The sequence below is a fragment of the Bacillus rossius genome, chromosome 11 (genome assembly GCF_032445375.1).
Source record: "Bacillus rossius redtenbacheri isolate Brsri chromosome 11, Brsri_v3, whole genome shotgun sequence".
Taxonomy (NCBI): Eukaryota; Metazoa; Arthropoda; class Insecta; order Phasmatodea; family Bacillidae; genus Bacillus; species Bacillus rossius.
The window spans coordinates 27,658,381-27,677,054 of NC_086338.1; the positions used below are offsets into that span (position 1 = coordinate 27,658,381).

General features: G+C 36.3%; 1 protein-coding gene across 1 annotated transcript; it reads left to right on the forward strand.

The window, feature by feature from the left end:
* The first annotated feature begins 1,821 nt into the window (after positions 1-1,821).
* LOC134536727 (reticulophagy regulator 3-like) lies at positions 1,822-16,334 on the forward strand. Its single transcript, XM_063376610.1, has 6 exons — positions 1,822-2,346; positions 2,442-2,588; positions 7,245-7,350; positions 9,043-9,223; positions 11,002-11,151; positions 14,847-16,334. The coding sequence occupies exons 1-6, from the start codon at positions 2,138-2,140 to the stop codon at positions 15,359-15,361; spliced, it is 1,308 nt and encodes a 435-aa protein (XP_063232680.1). The 5' UTR covers positions 1,822-2,137; the 3' UTR covers positions 15,362-16,334.
* The last annotated feature ends 2,340 nt before the right edge of the window (positions 16,335-18,674 follow it).

The window sequence follows — 18,674 nt, forward strand, 5'->3', positions numbered from 1 at the left end:
AATTTTGGCATCTGGCAGCACAAATTGAGCACTAATTCGTGATATCAAATTCATTCCAAAATATTAATATTTTCCTTAAGTGGTCGCCAACTTGACGTCAAGTTGGCGACCAACTTACTATATGCTATAACTTTTTACGTAATGCAGCACAAACTCTGATTTCTACGGCACAAATTAGCACAAATTGAGCACTAATTCGTGACAAATTTTGACCTTGAAATTCCAATGTGTGGTCGCCAGCTGTCAATTCGCTTCAAACATATCAAGTGCTATAACTTTTTAGTTTACGTTGCGATAAGCACGAAATTTTGGCATCTCGCAGCACAAATTGAGCACTAATTCGTGATATAAAATTCATTCCAAAAAATTGATATTTTCCTTGGGTGGTCGCCAACTTGACGTCAAGTTGGCGACCAACTTATTATATGATATAACTTTTTACGTAATGCAGCACAAACTCTGATTTCTACGGCACAAATTAGCACAAATGGAGCACTAATTCGTGACAAATTTTGACCTTGAAATTCCAATGTGTGGTCGCCAGCTGTCAATTCGCTTCAAACATATCAAGGGCTATAACTTTTTAGTTTACGTTGCGATAAGCACGAAATTTTGGCATCTCGCAGCACAAATTGAGCACTAATTCGTGATATAAAATTCATTCCAAAAAATTGATATTTTCCTTGGGTGGTCGCCAACTTGACGTCAAGTTGGCGACCAACTTACTATATGCTATAACTTTTTACGTAATGCAGCACAAACTCTTTTTTCTACGGCACAAATTAGCACAAATGGAGCACTAATTCGTGACAAATTTTGACCTTGAAATTCCAATGTGTGGTCGCCAGCTGTCAATTCGCTTCAAACATATCAAGGGCTATAACTTTTTAAATTACGTTGCGATAAGCTCGAAATTTTGGCTTCTGGCAGCACAAATTGAGCACTAATTCGTGATATAAAATTCATTCCAAAAAATTCATATTTTCCTTGGGTGGTCGCCAACTTGACGTCAAGTTGGCGACCAACTTACTATATGCTATAACTTTTTACGTAATGCAGCACAAACTCTGATTTCTACGGCACAAATTAGCACAAATTGAGCACTAATTCGTGATATAAAATTCATTCCAAAAAATTGATATTTTCATTGGGTGGTCGCCAACTTGACGTCAAGTTGGCGACCACCTTAATATTTGCTATAACTTTTTACGTAATGCAGCACAAATTCTGATTTCGACGGCACAAATTAGCACAAATTGAGCACTAATTCGTGACATAAAATTCATTCCAAAAAATTGATATTTTCTTTGGGTGGTCGCCAACTTGACGTCAAGTTGGCGACCACCTTAATATATGCTATAACTTTTTACGTAATGCAGCACAAACTCTGATTTCTACGGCACAAATTAGCACAAATGGAGCACTAATTTTTGACAAATTTTGACCTTGAAATTCCAATGTGTGGTCGCCAGCTGTCAATTCGCTTCAAACATATCAAGGGCTATAACTTTTTAGTTTACGTTGCGATAAGCTCGAATTTTTGGCTTCTGGCAGCACAAATTGAGCACTAATTCGTGACATAAAATTCATTTCAAAAAATTGATATTTTCTTTGGGTGGTCGCCAACTTGACGTCAAGTTGGCGACCACCTTAATAAATGCTATAACTTTTTACGTAATGCAGCACAAATTCTGATTTCTACGGCACAAATTAGCACAAATTGAGCACTAATTCGTGACAAATTTTGACCTTGAAATTCCAATGTGTGGTCGCCAACTTGACACACGTAACATTGAGCTGTAGCCGACACCGAGCGATTGCGCAACATAGCCATTCGCCAGATGTGTTGTGGTTGTCAGTCGTCACAGCTGTGGTGCGCACTGCGATACTGCGATGCTCAACTGTTCGCGGACGAGACCGACCGAGGGAGAACAACAAAAATAACGCGTAGAAAACCAGAAGCACAGACCAGAAGGGAGAAACAGCGTAGGTGAAGAGACGCAGAGAATAACAGTCAGTTTTATGTGAGAAGTGGACGGTCACGTGCGGTCGGAATGTAACGCAAAATATTTTGATAATACGCAGTATTGTGTTTTGGTGTTGATAAATAAAATTGGAAGCAGTGACGTTAATATCGATGGCTAAACGAGTGCAAGAGTGGTTTTCGCGACTTTTGCCGTGGAAAAAACGGAACCATGCAGCTGCTGCTAGCACATCTAAACAAGATACTTTAGCACGAACTTTGGGGAGATTTGAAAATTATGTTGTCGAAGTTCAAAAATTGTTGATATGGGAAAATCCTGTGTATAGTCTCGTGAGCGTAATTGTGGTTAATGTTTTGTTTTGGTTAGTAGCTTCTCTCTCTACAGGAGTGTCAGAGCTGTAATTTTCATACGGGAGTTGCCTGATGTATAGGTTTTTATTGTGTTTTTATTTTGCAGGTTTTCCACCAGTTTTGAGTTGTCCTTCTATTGTTTCGTGTTTATGGCTCTTCTTGTGATAAGTGCATATAATTTTGTTTCGGAGAAATGTTATTTACCCCATCCTACAGGGGTTGAAACACAAGACTGGACACCTGTACATCCAAGGTATGTATAGAAACTTTGTTTTCTTCTCCACAAACATTTGAGTTACCTGATGGGTTACACAAAATAAAAAGAAGGCATGTGTTCAACTAAATGATAGACAAAAGAGGAAATATTATACACAATTGTTTGATGGTGTTATCAAATATTGTAGTAGGACAATATAAGTAGGAAAGTCGTCAGAAAACGGGAGAATTATTACGCAGCACATTCATTCTAGCAGTATCGCTTGATCCTACCACATTAAAACATTTGCGATAAGGATATTTGGTCAATTTTCAATGTACGTTTTCTCCCAGTTTTACGCAGTTGTAATTTATTATGGCTGGTAAAGTTTGTGCAGGTTTGATTAAAACAATACAATGTTGCTAACTGCTTGAAATCATTTTTTGATGTTAAATTTCTCTAGGTGCTTTGGTGCCGAAGTCATCTGCGTGTACCGGCAATAACCTATTTTATATTCTTTTGCATAAACTCCGGGGGACATAATCAAGTGTATCTGTGTGCCAAATAAATCCCTGTGATGGCAAAAATATTCTGGAATAAATTTTATAGACCTTAATAGTTACACATAGAAAAAGTAACAACTTAAAAAATAACATTATTGTTTTGGGATTAAACAATAATAACCCAGTATTTTACCTTTATTACAGAGCTTTTATATTTAGCATTGTGTTATTATGCTTAGCTGTTAATTTTAAACTCATGGGATCAAATCCTGGTTAATTAATTTTTTTTTTAAACATTTTCACATATGACTCATTATTACACTTTAAGTGAACACTGTAATTGAGAAAATCATGTTATTGTTATTTGAAGTAAGTTGTCAAACTAATAACTTTAAATACACTGCTCAGTACATTGTATTGGTTACATACTTTACACTAGGTAGGCATATAACATTAATTTTTTACTGGTACGTACTAAAAATTAATCTTATAATTATATAACTAAATGATTGATTGGGTGTATGTGAATATGTTAATATACATACATTTAAATAAGAGTTTATGATTGTAGGCATTTTTTTATACAAATTTAAAGCTTGATGAAATTTGCTCTCTTGACCTTCAAAAACAGAGAAATGTCATTGTCTACACAATATTCCTAAAAACCATCCCCATTAAATTTTTCCACCCTTTAAAGTGGAATTTTGGTACTTCTTGGTGAAATGTTGTACAACTAATTTTAAATTAAGAGGAATATTATTATTGGCTACTTCTAAATGTGAAAAAAAAAAAGTGTGTCAACAACCTTTATAGAAACAAATCTAAATAAAATTACTGAGTATGATGTAAAGAAGTTGAATACCTACCTTCAACGTTTAAACATTTTAAATAATAATAATTTTTTTATGTATAATACTATTATAAAAGTAATTTTGTAAATAGTAAATAATAATTTGATAGAAAAGATGTTCTTCTAAAAAAAAATTAATTAATATTGGGAAAATTGTATTTTTAAATTCCTCTCAGTCTACTTAATGACTGCTAAACAACATTGCAATACAATAGTTCACTGTTTTGAACATTAGATGTGGTTAGGTTAGCTACATTTCAAATGCTGTCACATCACTCACACATGCCTAAATAATGCCGAGAAAAAAATTCGTGCTGTTTCCCAAATTTTGGACTTATCTAAAAATAATTTATTTTCTGCAATCTTATGAATTATTTATGTCTTTTTTTTCTTTATTTGAAGGTCTTTCTAAATAATTAGAGTTTGTTACTGGAACGTTCTGGCCGTGTAAATCGCAAGAATTTGCTTTTGTATCTAGGCTCAGTCTTTGGAATGTAGCAAACCTTGTCTAGTCGTTCTGAAATTCTAATTTAGTTTTTGAATGCAGAATTTGTAATGGTGCATTTTTAAACTGTTTTTTTTTTATGAAGATTTGGCCATCTGAATGTGTGCGGTATTCCACAGTTATTTGAATATTTCATGAATTTTATGTTGCGTTTCATATTTTTTTTCACTAAACACTAATTTTTTTCTAGAGCCATGCTTAGAATTCATAGTGTCGAATTAGTAGAATTTTTTGTCTAATTTTTATGGTAACTCATTTGACCATTGTTTATGTAATTCTGTGAATGGTCGGTTTTTCCACAAAGGCTAGGTTTTTACGGCTCTAGGCTAAACAGATCTTTTCATAAAACTTGAATGTTCATCTAACTTTTATCGTACATACATACTAGGTACCATACATACTTACGTTTTATTGCTTACACCTGTTTAGTCGTACTTATATATGTTTCGCTATGAAACATTAACACATTCTGATACATTTAGCACAAGTTATTTATTTTATTACAAATGCATGATAGTATTTTGTAATTATGTATCGGTATAAAAAAATTATGTTGTATTTTCATTGTGTGTTTATGTAGGCTTGTTATTATATTAACTAATGTTAGTAATTATGAATGTATTAACTTGGATGCAGGGATAACTTAAAACATACATGATTAGTACAATGTGGTTAAAAGTAAAACTTTTTTTAATATACAATTTAAAATGTAACTGAGCACCTATCAGTGAAAATAAGCACATATACGTGGGCACACGCACGGTTTGCAGAGGTTCAGAAGAAGCCATGTAATTTGAAAACCACTAAAGATATCCGAGTGGTGTCTCTTCACGAACTGCGTTTAAGAATGTGCTGAGGGCAAATGAGTAGCTGTTTTTTTTATTTTTTATATTGGGTAAAACGTGTGTCTTCAGAGTGGTCTTTTGACATAAAATGCCCGGTAGAGCTTCTCGAATGCATCCAAGGGCCTTGCATTACACCTTTATTTTCATTTATCTGCCATCTACTGTTTCGATTACCGCTCAGATCTCACAGTTGCTCCAAGCAGGATGAGAAGAGTGCGGGCCAGTTCATTCTCTTACGGTTATAAGCGATTCCGCGCTAGAAGCACCAGCGAGCGTCACGCTTATCATCTTGCCTCACTAACACAGATACACCCCTGAACAGGTGGACCCCTTAAAACGTAACCCTACAATATGTCTGGCCTCAGTGTTCACTGTTTTCTCTGCGGTGCAATCTAGAGCGACACACATTGTAGGAAAGTGGCTTGATTGGTGTACTTGTTGCTTGAAATGTTAAGTGTTTTGCAGTAAAGTGGAACATGACCGAATAAATAATCCAAAGATAAACAAGATAGACAGATCTAGTTAAGGTTTTTGAAATCTATAGGTATAAAAATGAATGTTTGTTTGTTCTGAATACGTTCCTAAATAATTAATCCAATCACAATGAAATTTGCCACACTTGACCTTGGAAACACAAGGAGCATCACCATCTAGGTGAGATTTTGAAAAAACCATCTACTTCTCCCTTCCCCCCGCCCCTTAAAACAAAATTTTTATATTTTTTTGATGAAATTTAGTACACACTGCATTTAAATTTATAGGGGGAATTGCTGTCTTAAACAAATTTAGAAAAAAGAGGAATGTCGAAAAACCACCCTATCACCTTTCCCTTCCTTCAAGGTAGAAACATAGTACTTCTTGATGAAAATTTTCTTACATGTCATTCAAATAAGAAGAAAATTATTGCTCAACATATAATTTAGAAAAAAATACTTCGAAAAACCACAGCCATCCCCCCTTTACCACCCCCTAAAACAGAGTTTTTTTACTTTTTGATGAAATTTTGCAATTTAGAGGAAGATAACTGTATGTCCCATTTTAAAGAAATTATTACATCCCTGAATCTACATTAGATTTTGTTAAACCATCCCTAATTCCCCTTACTACCCCTTAAGCAGTATTATGGTATTATATAATGAAATTAGGCAAACTTGACGTTCAAGTTAAAAAAAAATTAACTGTACATTTAATTAAAAATTTATCTCTATCAATCCATCTGTATGAGATTTGGAAAAACCACCCCTGTCTACCTTTCCCACCACTGAAAGTATAGAATTGGTATTACTTGATAACATCTTGCACACTTTAATTCAAAAGAGAAGGGAAATTACTGTCATCTGATTTTCATTAAAAAAAAAAAAACTGTAAACCTACCCTTTTTCCTTGCTAAATGAAATTTAGAAATAACTATCCCCATTTCAATTTACTACCACTTAAAGCAGATTTTAGGCTTCCGTTGGTGAAATTTTGAACAGTTGACATACAGAAAAAGGGGAAGTTATCGACAACATCCAATTGAAGAAAACATTCACTAAAAACATGAGATTACGAAAAGCAACCCCCATTTTCCTTTCTTACCCCATAAAGCATTATTTTGACATTATTTAGACAAAATTTTGCACTCTTGACGTTAAAAATAAAGAACACTAGTATCCACATCTGATATTCAACAAAATGTTATTTGAATACATGAGAATTTCGTAAACCTTTTTTCTGTCTTCCCCCCCCTTCCTTAACAAACACCTTTTTTCTACCCCTTGAATCAATATTTGGGCAACTCATAATGAAATATTGCACACGTGATGCTAAAACTAAGAATACAATTACTATCTACATACAATTTTTTTTTAAACATTTCCTTCACCTGTGCTTGGCCCGGGAAAGGCCGGGTACTTCAGCTAGTAACATATCAATTTGTGATATTTTATTGCTTGTAGCAGTGGGGAGAGCATTGTAGACACAGAGCCCGCTGATTCTGATCGTTGCCACATTTGTACGTTTGTTTGGCAGCATCCTGACAGTACCTGAGATAAGCCACTACCTCAGCATGGCACACTGCCTTGCCAGGGATTACTACGTGTGGCTACGCACAGTGCGAAGTGAGCAACCAGAAGTGGTGAGTGCATACCAAACGTTCATTACTGGGGGAATCCTACCATTCACAAATCCTTTCGGGCATGCCCAGATACTTGCTTCTGTTTGACTTTGATATTTTTTGACCTTTGTGTGCAATAAACTGTTTTAACGTTCGCCTGAGAAGTAACGCGGACACTGCCACACAAGAGTCGTCCCTACCGTGCTTGCAGACAGCTTGCCTTGACGATGACAGGGACCCTACAATCAGAACCCGTCACTCAGCCACAAGTATTAAGTGACAGAACAGAGATACTTGCTGCAGTTTCCAAACCAATATTTTTCTTCTTTTTTGGTGGCGTAATTATCTTTGTTATATCACTTGATAGTTGATACCCTTATATTGCACTTTTAACCAGACTTTTTTCAATTTAAAAAAAAAATCATTGATATGCCTACTGGATGGACCTGGTATCTACAATGCAAAGACATCATCAGAAACTTATTATTTTCAGTTTTTTTTTTAGCATAGGAAGCTCTAAGATTGAATCACTTGGCATATGTTCTTATGTAGGAAATCTTCATTCAAAGGAAAAAAAAAACTTTTGATTTAAAAGCATAAATTCCCATCGTAATGTAAGCACACATGGATATGCTTTGCAAAAAAGGGTCAGAAAAGTCATCAGGGTGGATGATTTTCCAGTGATTTCTTTCATAAATACATCACACTCCTGTTGTAAGCCTTCTTTAGAGACCCATAAAAGGTGTCATTCAGTGGTTACAAATGATGGCACGTATGAGGTGGAATAGATATTAATATAATACCATTCTTCCTGCAGAGTTCATAAGCTTCTAGTGTGATATAAATGTTATGGTTGTCATGTATTAGAAATAATGGTTTCTCTGAGTGTGGTTATGTGTGTTCATTGAATTGTTTGAGCCAGTCCAAAAATAACTCTTCATTTGAACACCCATTTTTAGAACAAGAATAATAACTCCAGGGGGGGGCCACCTTTCTGAAGAATAGGGCTCATTCTTTGGCGAGGGAATATGATCATAGGTGGAATGAACTTTCCTGCAACATTCATGGCACAGATTAGGATGTTTTTACCTCTTTCCCAACTTGTCACAGAGCATGCAATCTTTTTACTTTTTGGGGTGGAAACTTTGCTGGTTCCTGCACAGTTCCCATGCCATTCTCATCAACATCAAACATTTCCATAGGGGAAATTATATGTCCCAACAATCATGTGAGGAATACCGATCACTGTGATCGGCTTTAACCCCAAACGCATTCGCCATCAATGAGATTATGTGCAAAAATAATAAAAATGTAGGTCTTACATTTCTGCAACATAGAACTTAAAAACTATGACAGTAGATTTCACTAAGTGAAAAGTACTAAATGAATTCTCGAAGCCATCTACTAACACTGATGTGTACCTGAAGCAAAAATTATAAAGATATCACTCCAAAACATGTTTATGGCCCACAACTCTTTACAGGGAGAACACTGATGTTCTAAGATACTGTGAGATGGCAGATAGCAGCACTTATCAGAATCCGTCAGATACAGTGCAAAAAAAAATGGGTAAACAGCATTACTGCAGACTCCCCAAAACATTAGTTTTTGATAAACTCCATTCTGTTCTCATCATCTCTGATGACCGAGAGTTGTTGAGGCATTTAAACCCTAATGAAATGACTAATTGAAAAAGTTGACTGGTTTTTCCAGTTCTGCGTGGGAATGTGCTCGTTCTTCCTGGGCCTGACCGTGATTGGCCGCGCCGTGCCCGGCCTCCTGATCCTGTACGTGCTGGTGATGGGCGCCATGACGCTGCCCGGGGCGTGCAACCACCTGCTGCCGGAGTCTGCGCTCGACAGACTGCGGGCCCTGCCTGCGGTCTTCAGGGCGGGTCAGTAGCGCACGCCTCTGCCTCGCGTGGCCGGCAGCCAGTGGCGTAGGAACCGGGGGGACAGGGGGGACGTGTCCCCCTGAACTTTTTGGGTGGAGGGGACTGTCCCCCCCAACTTTCTAGACCGTGATATTTTTATGTTATAATATTATTCTGCCCAACTTTATTTGTAATTTCTTCACTCATCAAATTTTATCTTAAGGAAACAATAATAATTTTAACATCGATGTATCCAATGGTTAGATACAAAAACTGCTTAAAAAGCGCTATTTTGCACTTTTAAAATCAAAATTTTCCGGTGGAGGACCCCCGGACCCCCCGTCTTAGTAGGAGGGGAATGGGTTTACATGACATCAAAATCATTATTTGTCCCCCCCAACTTTATGAACACAGCTACGCCGATGCCGGCAGCTATCGGGCACTGCAGAGCAGGGCGGTGAAGGCTGCCTGAAGTATGTGGCAGGGCAGAACTGGAATACGTACCTGGAAGAGAAAACCCTCCTCAAACCTTAACTACTAGCTCGCTGTAGGAAAGGTTTTGATGGAGATTAAAAACTGACGAAAACGAGATTCTACTGCGCAGCTTAGGTTCCCCACTCACTCCCTTCTTTGCGACAGAGAATTTCTGTCACTTCCCTCTCTGTCGCAAAGAAGGGAAAGGGGGGAACCTAAGCTGCGCAGTAGAAGCTAGTTTTCGTCAGTTTTCAATCTCCATCAAAACCTTTCCTACAGCGAGCCAGTAGTATATCCTTACGTCTTAGGTGAAATCATAAAGTCCTTAAGTATGACGCCAGTTGTTAAACATTTTACGTCTGTTCATCTCTTGTACATAGTAATTTTTAAGTAGATCCTTATTTTTTAACGTTCACATTTCTCAAGATTTTGCATTAGTTGCTCTGCTCACCTTAATTCTCATCATTGTTGTTGATGCCATAAATGGCTCTATTCAATTGTGAATATGAATGAGTAAACTAATTTTAATTCACAGCTTTTCTCCAAAATTTCTCAAAATTGTTATAACTAATTTACTTTTATTTTTGCTTATCTGTGTTGGTCAAGGTAATTTTTTAGTGCATTGAATTTTAATTTTGCTGCGCCATTTCACTTACTAACTCAAAAATTGCCCAATCGTTAAAAAAATTTAACTTCAATAAGCTCCTTTTTTTTTTATGACAGGCATATCTGGATAATTGGATAGATCAGAAAAAATTTAACACCTCAGATTTGTTTCACCATATCTTTTGATGCATGTAACAATGTTGGGTAGCAGATAGTTCCTTTCAAGCACATTAATAGACAAGAGTGATGCCTGCTGACGGAAACAGATCTCAGTTCCCGAAACGTCTCGGCTGTTTTGCCGTACGAAGCCTACCGTGTTTTACTGTGCTGTCGTGGTGGTGTCCAGAATATCTTAAGTCACATTGCTGGGTTCGCCTGTGCATCTCTGTGTTGTCAAGATTATCTGTATAGTATCATCATTGGGTTTGCCTGTTTGTCGCTGTTTTGTCCTAGGTCGTTTTTTTGTCTTATTTACTTTTTTTTTCAGCTGTCATGTCATCGACCTACGTGTTAGTCTGTGCTGAGATATTTTTCTGACCTATTCCTGAGTTCTCTGTGCTATCCATGTATTTAACCTTTGACATTGGCTGATTTAGGCTTGTTTTCTGTGTGTTTGCATATTCCAATGGCATGTGTCTTAAAATAAAATTTTAATCAAGCTTCTTCCATTGCAAGAATCATTGAAAGACTGTATCCATCGTTGGTGTTGGGTGCCGCAGATAACGACAGCGAGGAAGAGTACCTGCCCGACCAGTCGGGCGAGAACTTGGTGTTCCTCCAGCGTGCGGGAGAGGACTCTGACAAGGAAAACGACCTTGAAGAGACCAACCACTTCGCAGAATCACTTACTCTCGACTCTGAGCCCGGAGGTGAGACTAGCATTCTCTCTTTGATTTGCTGTCATGTCTCCCGATTGCTAGTAAGGTTTTTTTTTTCTAGTGATGGGCCAAATCCCAATTTTCTCGAATCCAAATCTCGAATTTGAATCTCAAGAAGTACCTCGAATACACCCTTGGATTCAAATCTAGGTGTCAAGGGTCAAAATTAAACTAATTTGCAATAAATGGAAAAATATTGACTATGGTATTGAAAGATTCTACACTTTAAATGGATTATTCACAGATTAAGTTTCAAGAATTAATACATATTTTAATCTTATTAAATTAATTACATGTTAAAAGTACAGTATCTTGGGGAATGGTAATGAGATAGGTATGAAGAAATAAAATTGAACTAAACTTCAGAGGTTATCATAATCTACTTAACTTACTCAAATATTATCGTTCAAATATTTTTCCTCGAATTTCAAATCCTTTGAATATTAAGGATTTGATGGTATTTGAGGATTTGATTGGGCCATCCCTAGTTATTTCTAAGATTTTTTTAATATGTTGGTAGTCTTAAAATATTTTAAGCGATAATGGTGCCATTTTCCAACTCTGGAGTAGTTCCTGTATTTACCCAGAAAGCAGTGTTAATAAATTCCTACTAGTTTCTTAGAAATATCATTTTTTTAGCTCACATTTCAATATCTGTGCTTTGCCACTCCTGCCGCCATTAATTGTTTACTCGTCAGTTTGTGAATTTGTACTGAACTTCAAATATTGTGAATGGTCGATTAGTTAAGGCTATATAATATAATAACCCAACCAACTCTCCACAATACTTGAGAGTATTTTTTTACGTTGCTAACCTAACATATGAATTGTTCATTTACTACGTGATTCAAAACACTACTTTAAATGAATTGATAAAAAAAAAACTTTCATAATTCAATGATATTTGAACAATCAACAAACAGAAAATATAAACATTAATATTCCCCTACAACTGCAATACGTCATCATATTAACTACCTACTTTTATTATAAACCAATACCATTGACTTCTCCAAAATAAACACACAGACATGGATAAACAATTAATGGCAGGCAGCGACATGTGAAATGTGAGCTAAAAACTGGGAATTCTGAGAAACTAGTAGGAATTTATTAATACCATTTTCAGGGTAAATGCAGGAACGCCTCTAGTGTTGGAAAATTGATGTTTTATAATTTTATTTTTACTTTGTGGAAATGCCATGACGTAAAATATTTACCTAAGTACCCTTTCTGTGGTTAAGTCCCAGTCAGATGTGCAGATTTGCTGGACTTATTAGTTCTTTGATGTTATAACTTATTTGGTTCAGCATGAGTGGCAGAAACATGAACATGCTGAGAACTAAAATAACTAATGTAATAAAAAAACTTTGTTTAAACAAAAAAAACCTGGTTTTTACAAAAAAAAAAGTTTGGTTTTTCACGTGACGTCTAATAAATCGATGAATGCCGGCTCGCACACAAAAAAGTGTCCTGTTACGCACATTGTCCCATTACACTGTGTCCCGTTACGCTCATTGTACGCTTGCGTCGCATCTATCTCTCTTCCACTCGATTGGAACAACCATCAATTTGACTTTTTCAAAGCACATTAAACTTGAAACACTCACATTCGTTTCCTACTTTTCCTATCATCGTCCTATCCTTAACAGAATAACACAGATTGGAAGAAGTTAAATAGCAAACACGTATAAAAGTTATAGTTAAAATAATCTCTTCGTTAAAGCAATAAACATATTTGAATTAATTAGTGCAAATAAAAGTAAATTCTAAATTTATCAATTAAATTGTAGATTTCATTGCACTCCTCCTTTGTATCCATACAAAACAGTGATAATTCAATAAAAATGATTCAATTTTATTCATAAAAGTATGCAATCATTACATCAATGTTTTGTTATGACGTTGACACGTTAAACTATAATCCATAAACCGACTTTACAGACAACCAATTTTTTTTTTACGAAAACCTGTTTTTTTCTTTCAACCCTGGTGTCACGTTTGTTTTGTGGGAATAAAGTGGGCTACTTAAAAAAAATCAAATTTTGCACGTAGGTTTACTTTGCACTATTTCTATTAAATGGTGTTAAACATAGGGCCCAATTGGTTTTATAATCATTACAAATGTTAAAATATTACTTTTTTACTTCATTACAGTATTTTATAAAACTAAGTGTAATACAGCCTTGAATATTTTTTATATTCACTTTTGATATTTGCTTCACATCAAGAAACTGGTATTCACACAGGCCTTATTGACAGGCAGTATTGTTCTTCTTAAAGTATCTTCTTAAAGCCATTAGATAATATTTAATGCAAGAAAGGTATTGTGATATGTTTACAGAAAGAAAGGTAAAACCTGCAACTTTACCAGCAGGTTGTAACGTTGCAAGAACCCTGCCCTCCTAAATAAATATTTTTCTTTTAAACTATTTTCATGAATGTAAATATTTCTTAAAAAGTCTTTCTAATGATATTTTACCGTTTGTTATATATTTTAGGGTTGATATTTTTCACTTGCTATGTGTTTTAAGAATGTACCTTGTATTTTAACAGACATTTTTAATCATTACTATTTTTTATGTAATTATTCACAAATGAGCCGTTTTACTAGATTTTTGTCTGTTTGGGCCTACTTTTTAGGTTTTTCTCAATAAGTTTAATGTTGTAAAGTAATTTGTATTATGATTGCTGTTCTTAATTTTAATTAACGTGCTGCAATATAATATTATAGATCACGGTACTGTGTCTGGGCTGGGGTGATGTGTAGAAAGAGAGGCATAAGAGGCCTGTAAGTGTGAGTGAGAAAGAAACAGTGCTTCCCCGCCAACCGAGATAAAGACGGGAATTCCCCCACTGCGTGGGAACTGAGTGATTACTGCTGTCTCACGGTGTGGGAGAGAAAACGAGAATGGGAGTCCCCGATTTTGATGTGAAATTGAAAAGAGACAGATCAAGGGAAGCCCCGAGTTATGTGTGTACAGGGTTTTTCATGTATTGTAATTTGTTCTCTGATTGGCTTGTATCTGTAAGCATGAATGAGGCGTGCGTGTGATTCGTCGGTGAGGTCATGTGACGTCTACTCCCTACGTGGAGGAGACGTGTCATGAGTTCATCAGTAGTTGTCGGGCGATCGCTGCCAGGCGAGGCCGCGTTTCGGCGGCTCGCGGTTTTTCGCTAGGTGCGGCCGTGTTCTAGGCTGCACATATTTAGGATATTTCCTGCAAAAGGTTGTTGAAAGACTTAATCAACGTTATTTTTTTTTATTAATTCTCATCGCGCGAACCGTGAGTATTCTCGACGGGCGAATGTGTGTCGAGTGAATGAACAAACTATTGAAAGTGTTTGGATTCGTCTGTGCATTATAGTTTGAAAGAATAAAACAAAAACTAAAATCGACGCTTTAAATCTTTTTATTTTTGTATGTAACGAACCGTTACAAGGTGTTTGCTTACTTTAGGTTTCCTGAGGTACCTTTTAGGTTGTAGCAGCGGTAGTAGTAATAATAATAATAATAAAATAAAAGAAGGTAATAAAAAAAAAGTTATACATCTGATCAAATCATGAACGTATATAATACCGGAATGACAGGCAGTATTGTTTCAACGAAGGTGCATCCCTAGTCTTGATTCGTGCCCTCCACTTGGGTCAGTGTTCGGTTACGCGCCGGGCTCGTCATCTTCCAGATTCGTCGGGCACCGGGACACAGACGTCCTTCAGCGCGGGCGTGAACGCGATGCCCTCCCACGACGACGGCAGCGTCGACGGCCTGGACGAGAGCGAGTTCGACCTCCCGGCGCCCGGCCCCGCCGAGACGCTCGGCCGCGCCGAACGGCGGCTGGACCCCGAGGCCTCCGACTCGGACGAAGACGATGTCGCCGAGATCCAGTTCCAGAGCTCGCACTTCAATGGCGACAGCTCCGAGGAGGAGGAGGAGAAGCTGGCGCGGGGGCTGTCGTTCTCGGACGAGAGGCCCCGGCAGGAAGCCCCGAGGCAGTCGCTGGGCGGGATGCTGGCGTCCACGGTCGTGGGGGCGGTCTCCAAGAACATGTCGAGCCTGGGGCTGATGGGGCAGAGCCTGCTGTCGACCGTGGTGGGCGGCCTGTCGACGGGTCGGGCACAGACTCCCGGCAGGGACGAGGAGGTCTCCTCCGGCGACAGTGACGACTTTGAAATGATATCCGAGGAGGACTATTCGTAGTGGCTTTTCCCGGAGAAGAACCAGCCGATAGATTATAATTTTTTATCATGACAGAAACTGTGCCATCAGGAGGCAGTTCTAGGCAAGCAGGTTGCATGGATTAACTATGATGAGACAAATTTCCTGCAAGTTCTATGGTGTCGCACCTAGTCCTTGTTCGATAGGGCTTTTCGAAACCTGCCAGTGAGAATAAGAGCTTTATTCTTCGAGGGATATTAAAAATAACATGATTCTTACTGCCAAATTTACAAGTACTCAACGGTTGCCTGAACTTGCAAGTTCATTGCTCTCATTTTGATTTATATGTAGACTAAGTACTTACTAACCTTCAAAGCCTAACTAACATACTGTGTTTTTCGAAAGGAACGTTTTGGGAATCTAGCACTGGATTTTGACATTCAGCAAACAATATTATGCTCATGTGTACGTTTTATTGCCATCAGGTAGCTTATTTCAATTGTATTATAATTTTTCTTTGGCATATCCAACAAAACTATCAATGTTCAATAATCTGGCCTAATTGCTAATCCAACATGGCCGTAGTCCTGAATGTGCTTGATTAAGGAGATTTAACTGCATTAATGTTAAACACATTGGCCATCATTAGATCGTCGACAAACTCACATTGAATAGATACCGTATTTACCTGAATGAGCCTTGCACACCTATTATTTAGACCATAACCAAAAATATTTGTTGCATAAAATAAGCTTGGCACCAAATTTTTAAAAACAGAACTTGGCACCATATTTCAAGTTTATAGGAAATATTTATTCTGGACTTAATGTAATTATTTGAATTAATTAATTTTTAAGGTTTTCTGTAAAAATAATTGCATATTTGGTACCATTCATTATGTCTACCGGTTATTTTCTCCAGCATTCTTTGTTCTTGTTACAAGAGTATGTAGTACTATTTAATGTATCAGTATTTATGTTAAGAATCTTTATGTAAATACACATCTGTAAATATATCAGGCAGTAAATATTTTATTTATGGTGGTACTGTTAAATAACATGTTAACAGTGATGGACGGAAAAACGCCATGAATATAAAATGTCTACCGACCACAGCTGTTATGTTTACTGCATTAATTTCTCAGCCATGAATGTCTAAAACCAGTGCTACGTTACAAAGATCATAAACAAGATAATTCAGGAAACTTTTGAAGAAGCACACACTACAAATCCTCACCTTTGAAATAAAATTTTTACTGCAATACTGCCATCACTGAAAATCAATTTTTTTTACTCTCGATACGTATACGACTTTCCACAATAATGTACTTTTTTCCTGTAGCATGATTTCCCATTTCCTCATAATTTTAATCATTTTAGGGTTTTCCAGCAACGTCAACCATATATGATTACAACTGCAAACCTTTGGTAGCAACATCTTTCTCGCAAAAACATGCACTTTCAAACCACATGCAAGATGTCCTTTGTTCATTCAGACAGCAGGTTAACCAACGTTGGAGCTTGACGGAACTTGTGCTATGCAGCATTTCCAAGTTTTAAATAAGTTGCACACTGTGCTTTTTCAACACACATTTTATGAAAACTTGTGCTTGGATTATTTGGGTGAACATAGCATGTTAGTAGACAATTTTTACAGTTTTTATTAATACAAAATTGAGCTACTATCCAGTTACATGCAATAAATTTTATCTCATTATTAATTATTCACTTAAATTCAATTACATAATTATTCCTCAATAAGTATTGTGTACATCAGTAATCAGAATATATACTCCTGCACCTGTACTTTGACAGACTGTGAAGTCTGCTGTGAAGACTCCAGGGTTCAGGGTTTGATTACTGACCATGTTGAGAATTGTTCACATGTCCTGGTTTCCTGGGCGGGGTGTTACGTAGTTCGTCCATCTGCCTACTGCGGTAGCTGGCTGTGAACTTGAGGGGTGTACCGGTTTGAATGCACATTCATTCAGAATGGGTCGATCGTTACTGGCAATACAGGCATGTCAGAAAACTTCATAACTGTGAGAAACAGCAGTAACTATTCTTAGGTGCTTTACGATCTCAAGATTCATGACCCTCTGAAATTTTAGAAAAATAACGGTTTTCTGCATATATGTTGAAAGCTAATTTTGCAGGTTTGTCTTTTAGTATTTTTTTTTACATTTTCATGGAATATTGATTATAGAAAAAGGAATTGGTGCTTTTTCGATTTTAATTATTTTTATTGTTATTCTGCTTGTCTGAAATAGTTTCTTTTTCCCGTGCTGTGTAGTAGTTGACTATTTTTCAAAGTATTTTTGCAGTTTAAAATTTAATACTGCAAACTTGAAGTTAGTTTTATGTATAATTTAGTTAAATGAATAGCAATTTAGATTTTTATGTCAGAATGGATACTTAATGAATTAATGATGTGTGATATTTTAATGAATATTTTTGCATGCATTAGTAGCTTCGTGATGTGGCATGCAGTAATGCAATCAATAATAGAGTTTGTGTTAAGTACAATGTTTTAAAACAATGTTCCTTACAGCAGGAAGTTTCTTGAAGAAACTGATTATTACTTAAATGCTCAATTTTCAGTTCAGAACTGATGGTACATACATTTATTGGATATGTAATTTTTTTTTTATTGGTACTGAAAGCCTTATCAGTATGTTACAAACAAGTGCTCTGATCTGTGTGTCTGTCCAATGAACTGGATGCAAAATGTTATGTTTTTAAAGGAAGTATGTATGTAATTGTAATGTTTTGTAACCTTAAAACAAATTAAATTATTTATAAAAAAAACCTTCAATTTTTGATTGTGTTGGGTTAACATGCTTAATTCAAATATATTTTTTCTGTTAATCTTTATTCTGCAAGTCTAATTTCAGCAGTATGGCAAACACAATTAGATCTGTAGAATCCTTAATGGTACTAAACTTGATGCACTTTAAGTACACATTGTGGGCAATGTTGAGATAACGGATGAATTTTTGCAACCACAACTGTTTGTAAACTGGAGGTAATGATTTTAACAAGTCAATTGCACACTAATTTTTCCAATTGTTGTTTTTCAGCTAACTCGCAGTGTTTTTTCAGTAGTAATATGAATTCGTTTAAAATTAATTATTGAAGGGGAAAAGTTACAATACCTACTCACTACTGCATATAATTAACCTACTTTACTATCATGATGCTAGCACATTAGAAATAATGTACAGTAGAACATTGATTAACCAGGGTAATGGGGAGAAGTCAACACGGAGAAGCTAATTCAAATGTATTTAGGTTATACAATACAGCAAAATTTCGTAAGAAATTTTACAAAACAAATGTACAAATATTACTGACAC

Coding starts and splice junctions, on each gene's coding strand:
- LOC134536727 (XM_063376610.1), top strand. CDS start 2,138: ATGGCTAAACGAGTGCAAGAGTGGTTTTCGCGACTTTTGCCGTGGAAA. Junction 9,224..11,001: donor GCCTGCGGTCTTCAGGGCGG/GTCAGTAGCGCA, acceptor TGGGTGCCGCAG/ATAACGACAGCGAGGAAGAG. Junction 11,152..14,846: donor TCTCGACTCTGAGCCCGGAG/GTGAGACTAGCA, acceptor GTCATCTTCCAG/ATTCGTCGGGCACCGGGACA.